At 35.6% G+C, this 17,159-nt stretch overlaps 1 protein-coding gene across 1 annotated transcript in view; it reads left to right on the plus strand.

Annotated features, from left to right (window-relative positions):
* Nucleotides 1-11,398, plus strand: part of LOC149816292 (potassium channel SKOR-like) — a 33,960-nt gene extending 22,562 nt beyond the window's left edge. The window contains exons 4-15 of the mRNA XM_089986866.1: nucleotides 835-1,059; nucleotides 1,214-1,277; nucleotides 2,431-2,770; nucleotides 3,299-3,594; nucleotides 4,172-4,252; nucleotides 5,225-5,323; nucleotides 5,797-6,018; nucleotides 6,284-6,472; nucleotides 8,103-8,178; nucleotides 8,299-8,593; nucleotides 9,158-9,279; nucleotides 11,148-11,398. Coding sequence (XP_089842992.1) covers nucleotides 835-1,059; nucleotides 1,214-1,277; nucleotides 2,431-2,770; nucleotides 3,299-3,594; nucleotides 4,172-4,252; nucleotides 5,225-5,323; nucleotides 5,797-6,018; nucleotides 6,284-6,472; nucleotides 8,103-8,178; nucleotides 8,299-8,593; nucleotides 9,158-9,279; nucleotides 11,148-11,398 — 2,260 coding nt within the window. The remainder of the gene's footprint in view (nucleotides 1-834; nucleotides 1,060-1,213; nucleotides 1,278-2,430; nucleotides 2,771-3,298; nucleotides 3,595-4,171; nucleotides 4,253-5,224; nucleotides 5,324-5,796; nucleotides 6,019-6,283; nucleotides 6,473-8,102; nucleotides 8,179-8,298; nucleotides 8,594-9,157; nucleotides 9,280-11,147) is intronic.
* The last annotated feature ends 5,761 nt before the right edge of the window (nucleotides 11,399-17,159 follow it).

Raw genomic sequence — 17,159 nt, forward strand, 5'->3', positions numbered from 1 at the left:
AGGACCCCGCTTACCACATGAGTTAGTGATGATGGGTTTTACTTTGGCCTAGTAAAAATTATGAGAAGGAATCAACTCATATTGTGCTCTGGTGGTAATACCGTCAGAGTGTGCTTTGACAGTTCTTTGAATGCGGTCCAAAAACAGGAGACTAGGTCAACTAACGCCCAGAGGAACCTGACTTATACAACACAACCCAGTCGAAAGAGGATCAGATCCAAGGAGCCTTGAACATAATAACCGTCCAAAGCATCTGGATGCCGTTCATCTTAGAAATGAATTGCACTCAACACTTACTCAAGGCTAATTTTTTTATATTTATATAGAAAAACTGCCCCCGGAATCAGAGACCAAGCGACGCTGGCTCTACCAGCGTCCTTATAAACATTGTCCTGGCAGCATAAAATTCCGTGAGCTTACCCTTGCCCCAGGGATACCAAAAAAGCACTTTGTTTTGGTCGATTCTCAATCGTCCACTTATCTCATTGATGTTATTCATCCAGAAAGTGAAAGCCATCAGATTTTTTGTGGGCCCATCTAAGGTCAAAACTACATTTTCGATGGGTTTTGAATGCCGTTCATCTAAATGATGAATGGCATCCTGGTGCCTCCGTCCAAGGCTCCTTGGACCTGATCAGCTCTCAACCCAGTCCCAGTCTCACGTCTCACGAGTCACGTCTCTATTTTGTGTATTTGTCGAGTAGATTAGAAGGAATCGGATAACTTATCCGAGTCACCGGCTTCTTTCCGACTCCTCCCAACTTCTGAACTAGCCGACTCGACCTGCATCGTAGAAGCTGGGTCTCACTGTGGCTCCCTTCTTGTGTGAGGCAGGTGGTATCAAGCATGGACGCAGTTCATACTCGTGTGGGCCATCTATTCTTCCTTCTTCACGCCTTTGGAGTTTGGGTTCTTCCGGGGGCTGCCCAAGAACATGTTCTTCCTCGACGTTGCTGGCCAAGCCACATTCCTCATCGACGTTGTCATACACTTTTTCGTGGCTTACAAAGATGCCCAAACATATAAGATGGTGTACAAGCGTAGGAATATTGCTGTGAGGTGGGTATTCCCTTTTTTCTTTCCTTACTATGGAGTTACTATCTCTGTGTTTTCTCCTTTTCTATTGAACTAGTGAGGAGTATGATATGTTGGTAATGATTGGTTTTCTCAGAAAAGCTGATTTTCTCTAGTGCGTTTGAAATGCATCAATTAGGTACCTGAAATCCGGATTCCTATTGGATATTCTTGGATGCATGCCGTGGGATGCTATCTACAAGGTAATATCCTCCACCAACTATTTCTTTTCTCTTTTCACAATGATTTTTGGATTGTACTGGGTGAGATATTTTACTGGTTGTTTGAAGCTGCTGCATAATGCGACTGTTTAATCAAGTTAAGGATGCTATTGTTTGTGCTCTGTTTCACTAGAAGAAAATTGGCGTTACCATGTTTCATGGACCAGCATGGCTGACATTCTTGTATCTATTGTTTCTGCCATGTAACATTGGTGTTATTCATTTTTGAATTGCTTTGGAATTATCTCCTGCAATTTGTGATTCAGTTGAGTCCGGTGTTCAAGGGTTCTAACTTGACCTTTTGGTCCCTTAGGTGACATGGGTTTTACGCTTCTTTTTTCAAGCACTTCAAATGGATCATTGTGGTGCTTTATAGGAATCTGGAACTGCATCCATTTTTTGTTGAGCTATCTGTGGTGGTCACAAGATGTACTTTCTGTGAGCATGTAGGTAGTTTTGCTGGTTTTCCTTCGTATATTTTGATAACAGAGATAGTAAATGTGGTAGGATTCAAGTGTAGAAAAGCTAATTGAAGTAAACATACAGATTCTTGAATATGTTTTCTAAAGCTTTGATGATGCTTTGTTTTTTCTGTCTTTATGTAAATATGGTTCTAACTTCTAAGATGTGGATTTGGCCTTGGTGTTCATTGGCCTTCTTCGTATTTGGCTACAAGCCAATATGCCACATATTTATAGTTTCACCGGATTCTACTTTTGATAGTTGCTAAAGGCTACATGTAAAGGTATGAATTTATATATTTCTCTTAAAAATTAATGAAAAATAAAACCAAGGGTAGACAAAGTTGTATACAGTCTCCTCTGATCTCGAGAGATTTGTCCAACAACTATTTAACTGCCTTAAAATTTGTTAGGAAGAAGGTATCAGTCAATTTTTCACCCCAATAAAGATAAACACAAAGTATTTGTGGAATATGGATCGTGCACCTTTTGATGCAATTTAGCTTATTTATTTTCTTCTTATTCCTCTTAAAAACTTACAAATTTTACTGCTCAACCTTCAAATCTACCACAAAGATGTTTGTTTTCTGTGAACTCTTCATTTAGTATGCCTTTTTCAAGCATTTCATGACAAAACCCATTGGTAATTACACTAAGTAATGTGTTTTATCTAGGCCTGTGGGAGAAGAGAGGAAGTAAGGTATCTTTTGTGGGTTCGGCTAAGTCGAGTGCAGAAAGTGACAGATTTCTTCCAGAAGTTAGAGAAGGATATACGTATCAACTACTTGTTCACAAGGATAGTGAAGCTTATCGTTGTGGAGCTTTACTGCACACATACAGCTGCCTGCATCTTTTACTATCTAGCGACAACTCTACCAGCATCAGAAGAGGGTTATACATGGATAGGAAGCTTAACATTGGGAAATTATAGCTATGAGAATTTTCGAGAAATAGATCTACAAAGACGCTACTTGACATCACTTTACTTTGCCATGGTGACCATGGCAACTGTTGGTAATACTTTCTTGCCTCTAATTTCCCCTGTAAACTTGGTTGATCTACTCATAATCCTCAACTTCTTATATGATTCTTATCTTGTGTTACAAAACCAACCAAAATATGATTCACAAAGGAGATTAACTCCATGTATTCCACAACATAGGCTTTCCAATCATAGTTTGAAACCTTGTCCATGAATATTTTACATCACAAATATAACCTGGTGTTTATCATTTAATAGTGGTCTGATTTCCTTTTTTGAGGTCACACTATCTTTCACTGATTTCCTTTTTTAAGGTGAATCTATCTACACCCAGATACTTTGACATTGACATGTTATCTTTCACTGATTTCCTTTTTTAAGGTGAATCTATCAGCATCCAGATACTTTGACATTGATGTGGTTATTTTGGTCAGAGTGAAACCTGCTATTACTGAACCTCAAGTTCTGTACTAACCTTTTCTTGGCTTCATTTGTGCATCCAGTATCTTGTTGTTGAATATGAAATATACCTTTTGACTCATACACATTACTTGGTGCAGGATATGGAGATATACATGCAGTTAATACAAGAGAAATGATTTTCGTCATGATATTTGTTTCTTTCGACATGATCCTTGGTGCTTATCTAATTGGTAACATGACCGCATTGATTGTAAAGGGTTCAAAGACAGAAAGGTTTAGAGATAAAATGACAGACCTGATCCAATACATGAACCGAAATAAACTCGGAAAGGAGATCCGCGACCAGATCAAAGGGCACGTGCGGTTACAGTATGAGAGTAGTTATACTGAGGCTGCTGTTCTTCAGGATATTCCAGTCTCTATTCGTGCTGAGGTATTATGAATTAAGTTTGATGAGCTTTTAATTAGAAAAATTAGATGAGCTTCTCACTATAAAACTTAACATATACAACTTCATGTTTCCACTTAAAATTAGGTTTGATTTGTAGGATGATATGGCACAAATACATGTATGCTTCTATGTTTCTATTTCAAGTTATAGTCATCAGGATACGCTGGATGTTGTAACTGTTGTTTCTGGAAAACCATAATGAGTTATAGAGCGAGGGTCTAATGCTTCATAATATACTTGATGGAGCTTGTTTTCAAGATCTCAACAAAAGACCTTGTCAATAACATTAAATGGCAATGCTTTACTTGGTCTAAAACTGCACCACTAATCTGAGGAATTTTCTCTTGATTAAATAGCAATGACCTCTACTGGAATCTTGACAACTTGTGCTTCTGTTGCTTATTATCTTTGTACAGGTTGCTTTGGTTATACTTATACATTAATAATGACCTAGTCTCTAAGGCTTAGTCTTCATGCTTTTTCATCCTTTATTGCTTCTGCATACCTTTTGATTTACACAATGGTATCATTTATGATTCATGAGATTATTCTCTTGCAGATCTCACAATCTCTATACAAGGAACCGATTGAAAATGTTCCGCTCTTTAAAGGATGCAGCTCTGAGTTTGTTAATCAAATTGTAAGTAGCAGTTTTGTTCTGTTTCATGTGAGCCATGGAGATCTATTGGTTTGATTAGGTTGGGAATGCCGTCTATATGTACTCACCTATCCACACACACATGTTATATATATATATATATATATATATATATATATATATATATATATATATATATATATATATATATATATATATATATATATATATATTCTCTTTATGTACATATATATACATATCTTTTAATTTGTATTTAGGTTTTTTAATGTACTTTTATTTTCTATTTTTTGTATTTCAAATGCCCTTTAAGGGCATTGGCTAGCTAGCCGTTGGGCTAGGTCTAATGGCTAGCTAGCCAGTGGACTTAGAGCTCTAACAGCTAGCTATCTCTCTCTCTCACTCCTCTCTTGTGTGTGTATATATATAGGGAGAGAGTGGGGGGATTACTCCCTTGTTCTTTATGCTTCTCTTGAGAATTTGAGGATTATTAAAATTAATATTTTTTTATACTGTTGTCTTTAGCCCTTCGGTGGCTTGTGTTAGTGTATGCTCTTGTTCTTGCCTTTGGTGGCTTATTTGTATTGCCCTTAGTGGCCTTGTGATTGTGCACATCTTTGTTATTGTCTTGCCCTTAGTGGCTTTTGTATTGTGCAATTGTCTTTGTAGTTTCATTAAAACACACACACAGGCATGCACACACAGACATCATATCAATATTTTCCTATGCAATTATTCTTATCTCCTAGTAGCACTTGAGTTAAAATGTCCAGTCTGTTTCATGGTTCAGGTTTTATCATGAGTGATATTGATGTTATCCTCAAACTATAAAACCTCCTTTCCTCTTATAAGTCTAAGAGATATTTATACCAATTTGTTTCATGTAGAGTTCATTTGCTTGCCTAATCTGTTTTTGTGAAGTACTATTTGTCAAATTATTGGTAAGGTTCTTTAAATGAGAAGAATTTTTTTATACCATTTTTTTTAATGTATCAGGTAACCCGCCTGCATGAGGAATTTTTCCTTCCCGGGGAAGTTATTATGGAACAGGGGAATGCAGTTGACCAACTCTATTTTGTTTGCCATGGCGTGCTGGTAAAAGTTTAAACTTATCATCCTTTTATTTTTAATTTTCAGGGTCCATGAAATGTCCTTATTCAATGAAATTCGGTTTCATGTTTCTTCTTTATATATTTGGGAGATAATATGATTCCATGTGGCTATTGACATATAGAAATGTTTTGCTAGTAGATTTTATATTTGTATTTCATCATACATCCTGACTAATGCGCATTCTTGGGTCAGTGCATTTTACTTGGAGTCATTTTGTGCTATCATTGCATTTTTCCAGCTTATCCTTCTCAACTTATGAAGCTTCTTGCACTCTCAGACAATATTTTGTATTACTTTTATTTGGAGAACAGTTAGCACGAGTTGATTAATGTTGAATTATTTTTTTGTTTGATAGCAGTTATTTGGAAAGCTCTTTGTCTTCCACTGTATTTAGTTTTTGGGTTTGAAAGCTTACTTGTATCACTTTACAAGGTTGACATGATTTTCTTGTACAGGAGGAAGTAGGCATAGGGGAAGATGGATCAGAGGAAACAATTTTGCAGCTTGAACCTAATTGTTCGATTGGTGAAGTTGCTATCCTCTGCAATATCCCTCAACCTTACACTGTCCGTGTCTTGGAATTATGTAGACTTTTGCGGCTTGATAAACAGTCTTTCACAAATATCCTGCAAGTTTATTTTATAGATGGGCGGACAATCCTGAGTAACCTTCTCGAGGTAGATATTTTTCTCACATGTTGCCTTATTAACTAAGACAAGAGATATCTCATCTCCATATATAGGCCACACATTTTATTTTATTTTTCTTGGTTTTGTTTCTGATTTTTGTTTTCTTCATGGGTCTACTTTGTTTCTTCAGGACAAGTTTTTCTTTTATCTTGGTCTTGTGCTTCTTGGCCTGTGGATGCAAATGTCTCTTTATTCTGTTAATTGTACATGTTTGAAACTTGAATTAGGCAAAAGACAGTTTGTATTCTGACAGGTGAAAGAGTCAAGTATTCGGATCAAGCAATTGGAATCAGACATCACATTTCATATTGGCAAAAAAGAAGCTGATCTTGCTCTGAGAGTAAACAGTGCTGCCTTCCATGGAGACCTGTATCACTTGAAGGGGTTAATTCGAGCTGGAGCAGATCCCAATAAGACAGACTATGATGGACGCTCAGCTTTGGTAATTTACTAATTACTATGTTATGTCATCTCTTTAGATCAACACTTAATCAACTTTGCCGTGTTCAGAATCTTCAGATGTTACTTATTAGTCTTGTTAAAGTTAGCTGCATAAAAGTTTTAGAGCTGCTGTTCTTTTATACTTTTTCAAGATGTGTCTCAAGATTCCATATAAGGCACATTCTGAACTGAGATTTTTCTTGTCAGAAAATATAGACTAAGGTTGTTAGGAGGGATAGTTTGCAATCTTTAGGAGTATCTGAGGCAAGCAAATAGCTGTGCTGTAACTTCTATCATCTGGGATTTCTTGTCAATAGTGCATGTCTGGAAATTCTAAAGGTTCACTTTTGTGGAAAAACTAAGTAAATTTAAGGAAAATTTAATTTATTCGTCGACTCTCTTTGAGTTTAGGGAAAATATTCAGGTACCTTGTAATATATACATAAAAAAATGGATTTTATTCCCAAATGGTCAAGGTATTTCTGATTTCTTGGTTTACATAATTTCTCTAAAAAATGGGGATAGTTTCAAAATATTTGAGAGTGACAGAGGTAAGTGGACCTGAGACCTAATTAGAAGAATGTGCATGCAAGAAAACTTTTCTCTTGAATAAATTGTACATAATCAGTCAAAATTGCAGGAGTGATGAACATCGGTATGCTATTATTCGGGTTTATCTGTGATTCAAAGAGTTTCGCTTTTCAGTTTGAATTCCTACACGTTATTTCTGTTGTTCTCAGTATTTCACCTTCACCTTTTCAATTGTTGTACTACACCTATGCATTAAATAATACTGTTACATGCATCAAGGAGCATGCTTATGTTCGCCTTCACTATGTTTTCTTTCTGTATCTTTATGTGCAAAACAGCACAGGTTGAAAAACAGATGAATTGGTGCACAATTTTCTTGCACTTTTATTACCCTAAAGTTTTAACCTTCTATTATCAGTTTGTGCTTTACTTTTGATTTTAGTGATGATATAAAGTAACTAAACTCACCTCCGAAGTTGTGTGCCTGTTCTAATATCATCATTTTTACTTTCCTCTACTGTTTTGTGCTTATGCTACCCTCAGAATTAGCACAAGTGGGACATATCACATCACACCTTGAAAAACTTTCTAATATGAACTGAATGATGTGTACACACTAGATGAACGTACATGCATGAGTTGAGTGAGACATGCATGAGAATGTAAAAGACACAAATGAATATGCAAACACACCATTTTTTCCAGTTATTCACATTGAAGAGAATGTTTTTTTTTTTAATAATGCCCTTGAAGATATTGAGATATTGTTCATGAATAATTCAAATGATGCAACAAATGATTGTAGCTCTCAGAATCAAACATGTACAGATCATGATGATCTCATCTGTATGAAAATTCCAGTTTTACTATAGTGATCTTTCAGCATCTTTAACTATTACAACTGGTTGTGTTGTTTGTATTTTCTCTTTTCCATGTTGTCCATTTGATAATTGTAGTGGAGGAAACTATAGCAAACATATATCTGCAATCTTATAATTTGATATCTGATGTTAAGCAGTGTTTTAATTGTTATGTTGATCATGCTTGTACCATGGAGATCATTATCTTAACTTCACTCCAAGTTCCTTAATATTTTACAGCATTTGTCAGCATCAAAAGGCTATGATGACATCATTGCTTTCCTCATTCAGGAAGGAGTTAACATTAACTTGAAAGGTAACCTTGTTTGCTGCATTGATGTTGCTTCAGTTTCCATCTTTTAATAGAAGATTTAAAATCTTAAATCTTGTTATGATTTGTGGACCTTACAGTTGAGCAATATTTTTTCATTATCAGATAATTTTGGAAACACACCACTGCTGGAAGCCATCAAATATGGACATGATCGAGTTGCTTCTTTACTGCTTGAACGTGGTGGATCCTTAAACATTGATGATGCAGGAAGCTGTCTCTGTAAAGCTGTTGCTAGAGGAAATTCAGATTTCTTAAGACGTCTTTTGTTGTATGGTATAGACCCAAATGCCAAAGATTATGATTATAGAACACCTCTTCACGTTGCTGCTGCACTGGGGCAGTATTTGTTGGTGAAGATTCTGTTGGAGGCTGGAGCAAATGTGTTTCTGAAGGACAGGTACTATTTGACATTTTTGCATTTCATCCTTTAAGTTATATATATATATATATATATATATATATATATATATATATATATATATATATATATATATATATATATATATATATAGGGACAGTATTTTTAACCCTCGTGGGCAAAGGACCCCCTAGTTGGAACTCATAGTAGGAGGTTGTTTTGACCAAATCTAACCTCATGAATGTGTTCAGTATGGTCAAAATAGTAAGAATCGACTCTTGGGTGGGACATAAAAATACGATTTTATGAGGGTTGAAATTTTGGTACATTATAGGCTGTTGATTTTTCAACCCTGCAAACTCTTACGGGCATGTTGGAATAACATGATTCAAGCACCAATTTCTACTAACCCAAATGTGTGGATCACATCTGAAGTGTCAGATGTGCAAAAAACATTAAAATTTAAAAATATTACAGTTTTTTACTAGGGGTTCCTTACCCACGAAGGTGACAAATATTAGCACACACAAGTGCACACACATATAGAGAGAGAGAGGGAGAGAGAGAGTCTTTTGTTAACTGATGGTTGCTTTTTTTTTCTAGGTGGGGAAACACCCCTGTTGATGAAGCTCACAGATGTGGAAGTAAACAAATAGTGGATTTACTTGAAGCAGCCAAGTCTTCCCAGTTGTTGCAGTTCCCAGACTGCTTTAAAGAAATCCAAGGTAAATGCAGATAGCTTTTGTTTCTTCAACAAAACCTTTTGAAACGGTCACAACTCACAACAAACTAATCAAGCCATCCGCGCAGCACTGAATACTGCATTCTTGATGAGTTGATTCATCATCATAACTTCAAAAATCAGCAGTTAATAGTGTCTTGTTTGAAAGATAGGGTTTGTTCACCTTTTTACCCATGTTTTTCAAAGCCCTACCCAGGTTTAATCTGCCGTTCAGCTCAACTAGAACCATAAACCAAGGTTGTAACTATTGTATCATTACCCGTATCGGTCAGGCCCAGAAAAAGATACGTAATGTATCATATTGTATATTAAATAATGAATGGCATGCATCTCTCACAAGAAAAATGCAAACTATGAAATAATATGCATATTAAATAATGAATCCAAGCTAATAAGTCACAACATTCATAATAATGTGTTTTTACATAAACAAAAAAAAAAGCATAAATTGTTTTTTTCATTACTTAAAAATTTTACATAGCCAAATTTATTCAAAATTTAAACAAAAATGAAATAGATAATGTCAATCATGAGTATCATCATCATCATCATTCTCTTCCTTTTTTTGCAAAAAATCTTCCTAAATCACTCTTAATCTCTTTAGGGATGAATATGAACTAGGCCAAAGGGGTCTTATATGTTTTTGAAAAAAAACATTGAAATGAGTGCACTTAAACTGCATTTATAGTGTATTTTAAGATACGCCATGTATCGGAGTGTATCGTAAGATACACACCCATATCGAGATACGGGTATGTATCATATCGGAAAACCACATAGATATGATACATATCGTACTGTATCGTACGATATGGTACTATACTTACAACATTGCCATAAGCCAATCAAAAACCAGTTAAAGTTCTTGCAATGTTGAAACTTCTTTGTAGCCTAGGTTCAAATAGCATGCCTCTGTCAAATTCATCTGGAGGCATTGAGTTGAGAAAAAACATGTTTAAATGGATGATTGTTTCTGTTAATTCTGGAGCTTCCTTCTGTAAGTGGATTCCTGAAGATGTTGATTTGCAAAAGTACTTGTAAAAGTTGAGGGTAATCCTTTCAATTTTTCGAGTTCTAAGTGGGAATTCCTCTGTTCTTTCCCTGGAATGTATACATCTGTAACTTTTCTCTGGCCAAAAATGTGTTCGCCTGTCTAGATTTCCTGTTGGTGTTGGGCATGGATGTGCATCCATGTCTCGGGTCTGTGATAGGTCTTAAATTGAGTTGGGTCCTGCTGATGGAATGTCTGCATCTCATATACTTGAGATTCAATCCAATACAAGCTGTTTAGAAGTATCCCAAGTAACAAATTATTCAGGCATGTCTTCCGAGGCAAGAGCCTAAAGAGGATGGAAATTGACTTCTTTGTATTTTGTTCGGAATAGATCTTTACGTGGGGCATCTTCTGTTCAAAATGTACCTTGAGGGTGCATTTGAATGTGTGTCCCATACATCGCATGGGATGCTGGTGCAGTCAAACGCGGGATGCCTCGATGGTATTCAAAAAAAAAAAATGGCCTGCAGGACATTGTGTCCTGGACAAGAACACTGCCTTGTCTGCGCTGGACAGTGTACTATGTCCAAGCTTGAGCAAGCAGTCAAACACACTCTGAAATGTCTCCTTGGACCGTTCTTGAATATTTTGGTTATGGAAATCATTTTTCCTTGCGATGGAGATAATTTCATCTAAGAAATATAGTGTTGTGGTTTGATGATAAAATTTTGCAACATTTTGTGCAATTTCACCGGTCTTTCTTTACTTCCATAACATGGTAATTTGCTTAACAAAAAATTGTATCCTTGGCCCTTCGTTGACAAGTGCCTTTACCATTACAATCTTGTCAACAATAGAGAAACATCGGCGGAAAAAATGCACTGTCCTGCCCTTCCATCCATGGGCTCCAAAGGAGAAGAGGAGGGAAGGAATTGTGATGTGGATACCAGATACACTTGGTGAACTGATCAAGTCTTCTGCAGAGAAGCTCAACTGTTCCGCTTCCAGTCTCTTATCTGAAGATGCAGGTAAAATCCTTGATTTGGAAATGATTTCAGATGGTCAGAGGTTATATTTGGTTAATAATGATGCCTATCATGTATGGTGACCATAACCATGGCAAGATGTGCCATATCTTCAGCAGTGCAGGCTTGTATTAATTTTTTGAATAATGAAACTGCATTGGCTCATCCTGTACATGAGTTAGTGAGCAGTTGCTGCCACTGCTGCTTAAACTGATATGGATAAAGGTACAATTGTATCATTAAATTCCATTAATTTGTAAATATCAAAATCAGTTTGCAGTGCCTACTTCTTTGTCAGGATATGAGATTTAAAAGAAAATTCATATACTTTCCTGGAACTTGCAATAGTGACTTCCAATATGAGCAGTAGCAGTGTCAACCATTCATTGAAATTAAAAATTTCCTGGATCGGATCTGATTGTCAACAAGGTTGGCTCTGATCAATCTGCGAAAAAGGCACTGTTTGGTTTTCTTGCACAAAAAAGTTGTAACAATTTCCTTGCCAAGATTTCGACCCTCCTGGTAGGGTTGGTAGACGGTCCGAACAAACCAAACAGAGGGTGTTCAAGTTTGTCTTGTTCTTTTTGTGATCTGAGCCTAGCTCAAGCTCATGGTGAGCCTGAGTTAAACAAGCCGAGCTCTAGCTGACTTATTTACAAAAAAAAAAAACACTTTTCGATATGAAAATTAGTATAATTAGACTTTGAACTCGACTTATTAACCATCTACACTCTATGATATAAAATGGATGTAAAGTATAATTATTAGTAGTTAACGAGCGTATATAAGTTGAGTACTCACTGTCCATGTTCAGTTTGCCGCCCCTATTTAATGTGTTTGAACAAGCTCTTTGCAAGCTGAGCAATGAGTACCTCTTCTCGTTTCACAGACCTACCTCCTGAGAAAAGAAAGAAAGAAATTTTATATTACGTAATATCATCCAGAGACGGACCTGTCCGGACACATCTGGTCCTGCCCAAAACCAAATTGTTGTCACCCCTAGTCCCAAAAATGTGAAGCCAGGACAAGTGCACAACAGGCAATCCGGTTAAGTGCTATGTTTGACTTGCAAAATGTAGAATGTCATGTGAATGGGAACGTAATAACAGAGCAAACGTTATGGTTCTTCTTCTGTACGGCAAGCAATTTCCCTAAATGCAACTTTCAAGTTGGGATGTTAATGGATCGGATTTTACTAGATATCTGACCAAATCTGTCTCTGTTTAGTACGATTTGGTAAACCAAAATGATATCCCATTGTTATGAGATGCAGATATGATTTTGAGTTTTAGCCATTGAATCTAACAAATATCTGGATTTGATGGATATCTGATTTTGATTACATGTAAAAAAAAAAACAGATAGAGTATGAGCTTTTCACCATCTGAATGCCAACATCCAATTAGTCAAATTTGGTATTGGCCACATCCGATCGGAATCCAAACTATTTACATCCCTACTTCCAAGAGTGTTGCAAAAATTATTTTTCCAACTACAAATTTTGGTCACTTTGCAGTTCAGCCATGTACTGAATATTTTAGAAATCCAACTTCCAAGAGGATCCAACTTCCAAGAGAATGGAGTGGACATTACATTGTTCTGCATCAAGATTTTAAAACAATTTCTGCATAAAATACAGGGTGTTTATAATGAAATCAAAAGCATGTCACATATCAATTTAACAAAAGATTGAGAACTGCATCTTGGCGACGTCGCCGCCACAGTTAGGCTCTGTTTGGAAAGTGACTGCTGAGGTCACTGAAGTGGCAAGTGTGGAATCCTCGCTTGCAAAACTGTTTGAAAGTGAAGAAAATAGATAAAAAGTAGGAAATTACATGACCTTTGTCAGTTCCAATTCCTCACTTGAGCCTTCGTCAAGGTAAGGTCGTAATTACCAAATGCTACATCAGTAGAAAATTATGCATTTGAAAAAGTGGCAGCAGCTACCACCTTCAGGAGGCGGCACCTATCAATTTCATCCTTTAGTGTAAATGCAAAGGAGAGAGGACGTCATTTCCCATCTCAAATGCATGAACACACATCCCAGCTACCAGTTTTCAAGCGTCCACCGTCAAGGTAGTTTTGTTGGGGTTTTGGCTCAAAACTATCTAGGTTTCCTGCACTTTATGTTACATTTATCTAAGTGAGTGGGTGTTCATTTATTCCTACAAGTTTAGTCTTCACTTGACAGTGGGGGCGTTGTCTTAACGAGAAAGGCTCATTGAAGCATATCAATTTGAACCTTGAACCTTGAACCTTGAACCTTGAACCTTGAACCTTGGACTTTGGATTTTTTTACAGTTTTCGTTTTTTATTACTTGAGATTAATTTGATCCTCAAGTTTAAGATTGACTGTTGACTGACTCATTTATGAACCTTGACCCATTTTTTATACTTGCAGTAACCATATTGGACCTTGACCCGGAACTGCCCAACATCTTTTGCATGGAGCATTGATGGTCGAATGGTCCATTAGTCGCCCTTTCCTCTTGGACCATTAATCTCAACCCAGTTTTTGGACTTTTTAACCTCAAAATGTCATGTTTTGTCCCGTTGACCAAGGTTGTTTACCCTTAGATTTTCTTGATCGTTTGGGCCATCAAGGCTGGTTGTTTGGCCAGCCCAGGACCTTTATTGTTGGTTGTTTGGACCTCTTAACTCCCTTTTATGGGCTTTTATTTCTAGTTATTAGGTTGGGGCCTATATAAACCCCAACTCTCTCTCTCTCTCTCTCTCTCTCTCTCTCTCTCTCTCTCTCTCTCTCTCTCTCTCTCTCTTGCTTACTTTAGACGGCTCAAACCTTGACTTAGTTAAGGCTTCGCCTAAGTCGAGCCTAGGGTCCCTACCCAAGTTGAGCATAGGGTCTAGACTATAATCGATCACAAGTCAACCTTACCTAGTTAATAGACTTTTCAAAGTGGTCTGTGCTGAGTTATTTGGTCACACCTAATGTCGGGCATGGCTCGATTTTTGCAAGAAGGCAAAAGCTTTGTTGTATCTTGAGAGAATAGTTGCACAAATACTTGTTATACCAAAGACTTGATCCTAAGTGGAGCAACTATCACTTGAAAGATAGTGTGTTTAAAGCATCCCTCCGAGAGCACCTGGTTCAAGCTCAATTGCCTTACCCACTAAGTGAAAAAAAAAATTATAATTTTCAAGAGATAGTACTGCAAAATAACAACTGTGAAGGTTAAAAACTAAGAGCTACTCAAGTTGTCTCAATTCAATGGCACAAATTTTAAAAAGTGACAACACATGGTTCTCATTTTTCTCACAATCACGAAAATGATGTATGTAATCATGGAGGAATGTCCAGAATAATAGGAGAATAAGACCATCACTGAGAACCAAAAGAGACAAAAAATGGAAAGAGGAAGACTTTGTGTATCACGATCACATACTGAATGCACTTTCAGGCACCCTATTCAACATTTACTTGAAAGTTGGTATAACAGAGTTATGGCTTGCTCTCGAAAGCAAATACAAGACAATTGATGCAGAAAATCGTAAGTTTTTTGTTAATAAGTTTATGAATTTCAAATTCTTTGATAATAAGTCACTGCTACCTCAAGTCCATGGGATGCAAAATTTGACTAATTAGATCAAGTATGAGGGTATGTACCTTGATGAATCATTCCTGGTAGCCGTAATAATTGGTAGATTGCCTTCATCTTGAAAATATTATATAAATGAATTAAAACATAAAAATGAAGAGTTTATCTTAGAATAACTTCTTTAACATTCTAAAATCGATAAAGCTCAATTTTGAGATAAAAAAGATAAAGTAAATGAAGTTTATGCAAAGTTGAACATGGTTGTGCACAAACCAAGGTTCAAACTCAGGCTCATGAACAATAATAAGAAATCTAAGACCATTGCTAAGAAGAGAAATTCTATTTTATGTTATACTTGTGGTAAAATGTGTTACTATGCGAGAGAGTGCTAGAATATGAAAAAAAATCAAGGCAACAAGGCTAGTAAACTTGGTGACAATGTGGTGGTTGTAGAAAGTGAGATATTTGTGACGAATTTAGATAAAGGGTGGTACATGGATTACGAATCAACGATCCATGCATATAATGATAGAAGTACGTTCAACATACGAAACCATGAGATAAGACTATAGGATCTACATGGAAGATTCACATGAGGTTCATGGAAAAGGAAGTATGGAGCTTCACTTTAACTCTGGAAAGTATTTAACCCTCCAAAATGTGTATCACGTACCTACTCATACAAAAAATCTTGTCTCTGTCTACCTGCTTACAACTTATGATTTTAAAGTTGTAATAAACTTTGACATTATTATGATTTATGACATGCTAGATTATAATGTGTTAATTATAAATTTGTAAGAAGCATGGGTAACCTAGGAACCTAAGACATTCCTAAATGTCAACTTGAGCATGTTAGAAAATGTGACATTTGTATTCAAACAAAATTTACAAAAAAAAACTTTACAAAGTGTTGAAAGAAATTCTAAATTACTCAGTTTGATACATAGTGATGTGTGTGATTTGAAAAATACTCCAACTCATGGGGGTAACAACTACTTTATAACTTTTATTGATGATTTTTTAAAATATGTTTATATATACCTCATGAAAACAAATGATGAATCTTCTAAAAAAATAAATATTTTCAAAGCAAAGGTTAAAAATTTTCATAATTTTAAAATAAAATCTATTAGGACTGATAGAGGCGGTAAATTTTATGAAATCCATGGTATATATAGACAAAAATATTGGTTCATATATTGTTTAACATAATGGTGTAACATTACGTAAGAATATGACCCTGACATATATGGTTAATGCAATGCTTATAAGTTCTGAAATAAAACATAATCTATGAGGTGATGCTTTGCTTAATTCATGTCATATCTTGAATAGAGTTTTATATTTTGATTCAAACATTGTAACCTTATAAACTTTGAAAAGGTAGAAAACATAATTCAAGATATTTAAAAGTTTAGAGTTGAATTAATTATGTAAAGCTTCTTGAATCAAAATTAATCAAACTTTGTTCAAAAACCTGAATGTGTCTTCATTGAATATTTCCAAAATAGCAAAACCTATAGATTTATGAATATTAAAAGTGATGTAATTTTAGAATCTATCCAAGTTGAATTTAGAGAAGATTTAACTTTAAAATCACTTAAAGTTTAAAAAACATTGAAAATAAACCAAGGAAAAAATTTTGTGAGCTTGATAATCTTGAAATTCAAAAAAAAAAAAGATTGAGAAAACCAAAAGATTTTATAACGACCCCAAATTCACCTCTGAAAATACACAAAAATAAATTTTTTTTAAAGGAAGTGAATGACACCAAGAGTGATTTATGGTCCTGCTCCAACCAGACTAAGCACTAAGAGGTCTGCTTGTGCGCAAGTGCTAGTGTATATTAGCTCACTAGAACTATGTTCACGAAAGAGACACCAAAGATTATTTTTTTGTAAAAAAGATAAAATACAACTTTTTTTAATGCAAAAAATATTTCACGAATCTGGGGCACATCACAGATTCACATTTCAACGTACCAACCATCCATTTCAAACCACAATTTAAAATGAACTAGTTCATACCATAATTAAACTTAATAAACTTTAACTTTAAGTTCACAAAAGTATAATCAATTCCATAACGTTTAAAAACCCAGCAACCATCATAAATTCTGTCATCTCCAGCAAGTCAGTCTCGTCATCACTTTTTCAGTTAAGCCTGAGCTTCAACATCTTAAAAATGTTAAATGATGGGTAATAACTAACAGTTCTTGTACGAAATCTTACATTATCTAACAGTAAAGAGTAAAACATAAATTTACCCAACATCAAGTTTAGAA

Source organism: Nuphar pumila, chromosome 14, assembly GCF_984573655.1.
Source record: "Nuphar pumila chromosome 14, dmNupPumi1.hap1.1, whole genome shotgun sequence".
NCBI classification, from domain to species: domain Eukaryota; kingdom Viridiplantae; phylum Streptophyta; class Magnoliopsida; order Nymphaeales; family Nymphaeaceae; genus Nuphar; species Nuphar pumila.